The sequence below is a fragment of the Loxodonta africana genome, chromosome 10, assembly GCF_030014295.1.
Source record: "Loxodonta africana isolate mLoxAfr1 chromosome 10, mLoxAfr1.hap2, whole genome shotgun sequence".
In the NCBI taxonomy this organism is placed as follows: Eukaryota; Metazoa; Chordata; class Mammalia; order Proboscidea; family Elephantidae; genus Loxodonta; species Loxodonta africana.
In genome coordinates this window covers 24,884,795-24,887,516 of record NC_087351.1, presented here as the reverse complement: position 1 = coordinate 24,887,516, position 2,722 = coordinate 24,884,795, and the positions used below count along the sequence as shown (strand labels likewise).

At 36.2% G+C, this 2,722-nt stretch overlaps 1 protein-coding gene across 1 annotated transcript; it reads left to right on the top strand.

Annotated features, from left to right (window-relative positions):
• Positions 1–1,594, top strand: LOC100653782 (olfactory receptor 4L1-like). The gene has a single exon (XM_003418704.3). The coding sequence runs from the start codon at positions 157–159 to the stop codon at positions 1,096–1,098; it is 942 nt and encodes a 313-aa protein (XP_003418752.2). The 5' UTR covers positions 1–156; the 3' UTR covers positions 1,099–1,594.
• The last annotated feature ends 1,128 nt before the right edge of the window (positions 1,595–2,722 follow it).

Below are 2,722 nucleotides of genomic sequence, written 5' to 3'. Positions count from 1 at the left end.
TTAAAATGTATTTTTCAGAAATGTTCACCTTCTCTCTTTCCATAAAAAAAAATTCATTTTATGTATGTTCATAGCTTCAAAACTGTAACAGGTAAAATGGTGACTTCTTAATTTTCTCTATTTTAAAGACCTTCTGAAAACTCCTACATAGACTGGATGGATATAAACAATAGCTCAATGATATCTGAGTTTGTCTTGCTAGGACTTACCGCCACTTGGGAACTTGAAATTTTCTTTTTTCTCATATTTTTGTTGAGCTATGCAGCAATCATGGCAGGAAACCTTCTCATTTTGGTCACTGTAACTTTTGATTTTCACCTGCGCTCCACACCTATGTATTTCCTCCTTGGAAATCTCTCCTTCCTTGATATGACTGTCTCTACAATCACAACCCCTAAGATGGTCACGAATTTCCTCAGAGAGAAGAAAACGATTTCCTTGTGGGGCTGCATGGCTCAGATGTTCTTCCTCCACCTTTTAGGAGGCAGTGAGGTGACTCTTCTCATAGTTATGGCTGTTGATCGGTACATTGCAATATGCAAACCTCTTCACTACACAACCATCATGAACCGCCGAGTACTCCTGGGTTCTGTGCTGGTGTCCTGGGGTGTTGGTTTTGTGCACACTATGAGCCAGATGGTTTTTACTAGCACCTTGCCTTTCTGTGGCCCCAGTGTGGTGGACGATATTTTTTGTGACCTTCCCCTAGTTCTAAAACTTGCTTGCACTGACACATATGTTCTAGAGTTGCTGGTAATTGCTGACAGTGGACTATTGTCTTTCATCTGCTTTGTACTCTTGCTCATTTCTTACACTGTCATTCTGGTGACTGTCCAACGTAGGTCCTCTGGTGGACTCTCCAAAGCTCTGCCCACTCTCTCTGCTCATATCACTGTGGTCACTCTGTTCTTTGGGCCAAGTATCTGCATTTATTCTTGGCCATTTAGTAGCTTATCAGTGAATAAATTTCTTTCTGTATTTTATTCAGTCATCACACCCTTACTGAACCCTATTATTTATACTCTGAGGAATCAGGAGATGAAAGCAGCTATGACCAGACTCAGGACCCAGCATGTTAGCTCCAGATGGAACTTCTAAGTAACAATCATGATGATGAAGGTTTTAGAGCAAAAAAAAAAAAAGTCCTTGTAAATTACATCTCAGAATAAATTCAATTTCTTGTGTGTACAGATTTTTGTAAATATTCATAATATATATTGAAATGACCACGTTCCATCATTATTTTTGTATGGATTTATTGAAATAATAATATTCTTAATGGAAATTCAATTCAGTATGGGGAAAATAAATTTTAAAAATTCTAATACATATTAAATGGAAAAACTGGCTCATTAACTATAGCTGGAAACCCAAATGTCCAAGTCTAAATTTTCTTAAATAAAGAGAAAGCAAATATAAGTTTGTATGCTTTTAATTTTGCATTAGGGGTCTTTCAGCTAATTGTTCTGGATGACTAAATGTGCATAAAATTGTGTAAACTCATCTAAACCCACAAAGAAACACAAATACAGCCACATATTTGTGGCTTCTTATATATGAATGGATTACTGTATTTAAAGAGGTAAGAGGCTAGTTTTTTATGAGTGGAAGGATACATACAGTGACTGTCATCCACTGACATGAAACATATTTATTTCATTCAAAAAAAAAAAGAAATTTCCTGTCAGAAAAGTTCATGCATTCCACTTTCATTCATATTTACATTCATATTCACTTCATATATCTCTTGAGAGTCAAGTAAAGAAACATTACTATTGTGCTAATTGCCATGAACAAAGAATAAATGAGGAAGACTATATACACCAGTCATTCATGTCGCAGCCCATGATACAGTGGGGGAGTATTGAAGCTGGTGAAATTTCATTAAGAAAGCCAGAAAATTTATGTCCTGATATATAAATTTCGATCTGTTGTCCATGGACTTTAGAATAAGTAAACATTGTATGACCTCCTTGATATCAAATTCAAAATGTTATGCTTTTTCCCAAAACCTGGTAACCTTTATAAGCTTCTACCCAGTAGTTTTCCTTCATTTTCTCTGAAGAAATATGAATAATGTAGTAGCTAGAGGGAAAGGGGGTTATCAAAAAAGTATTTTCAAAGATATGTTTATAACATTTTAGAGGAAAATTTTTATTTAAAAAAAAAAAATGGATTGAAGCAAATAAGATCTGTGTTCCTAAGAACATTGGGGATATCTGCACTTATTTCTTAAGAACTATTACAATCCTGGGGCCCTTGAGGCAAAGTGGTTAAAGCGCTTGGCTGCTAACCAAAAGGCCAAAGGGTTGGCAGTTCAAATCCACCATCTACTCCTTGGAAATTCTACACGGTAGTTCTACTCTGTCCTGTAGGGTAGCTATGAGTCAGAATTGACTCGACGGCAATGGGTTTGGGCTTTTTTGTTTGCTTATTACAATCATAGAGTTAAATGTAGATAACTATACAACATGTAGCTTTATCAAGTTCCTAACATTTTGCATCGTTTGTTTCAGATTCTTTTTTACTAAGTGTATGAGACCACTAAGTGAATGAGACCAATAACACAAGCACTAACCAGTAGCCAAATGCACATTCATGGAGTCATGATGGATATTAATGGAGAGTACATATGGTGCCATATTGTCCTAGTCCATGGCTATGAGCAGCACCATCTCAGATCCATCAAGGTCATGAAGTACAAAAATCTAGATGACACACC

Bases quoted from the DNA above. Each gene is read 5' to 3' on its own strand.
- LOC100653782 (XM_003418704.3), top strand. From the start codon at position 157: ATGGATATAAACAATAGCTCAATGATATCTGAGTTTGTCTTGCTAGGA.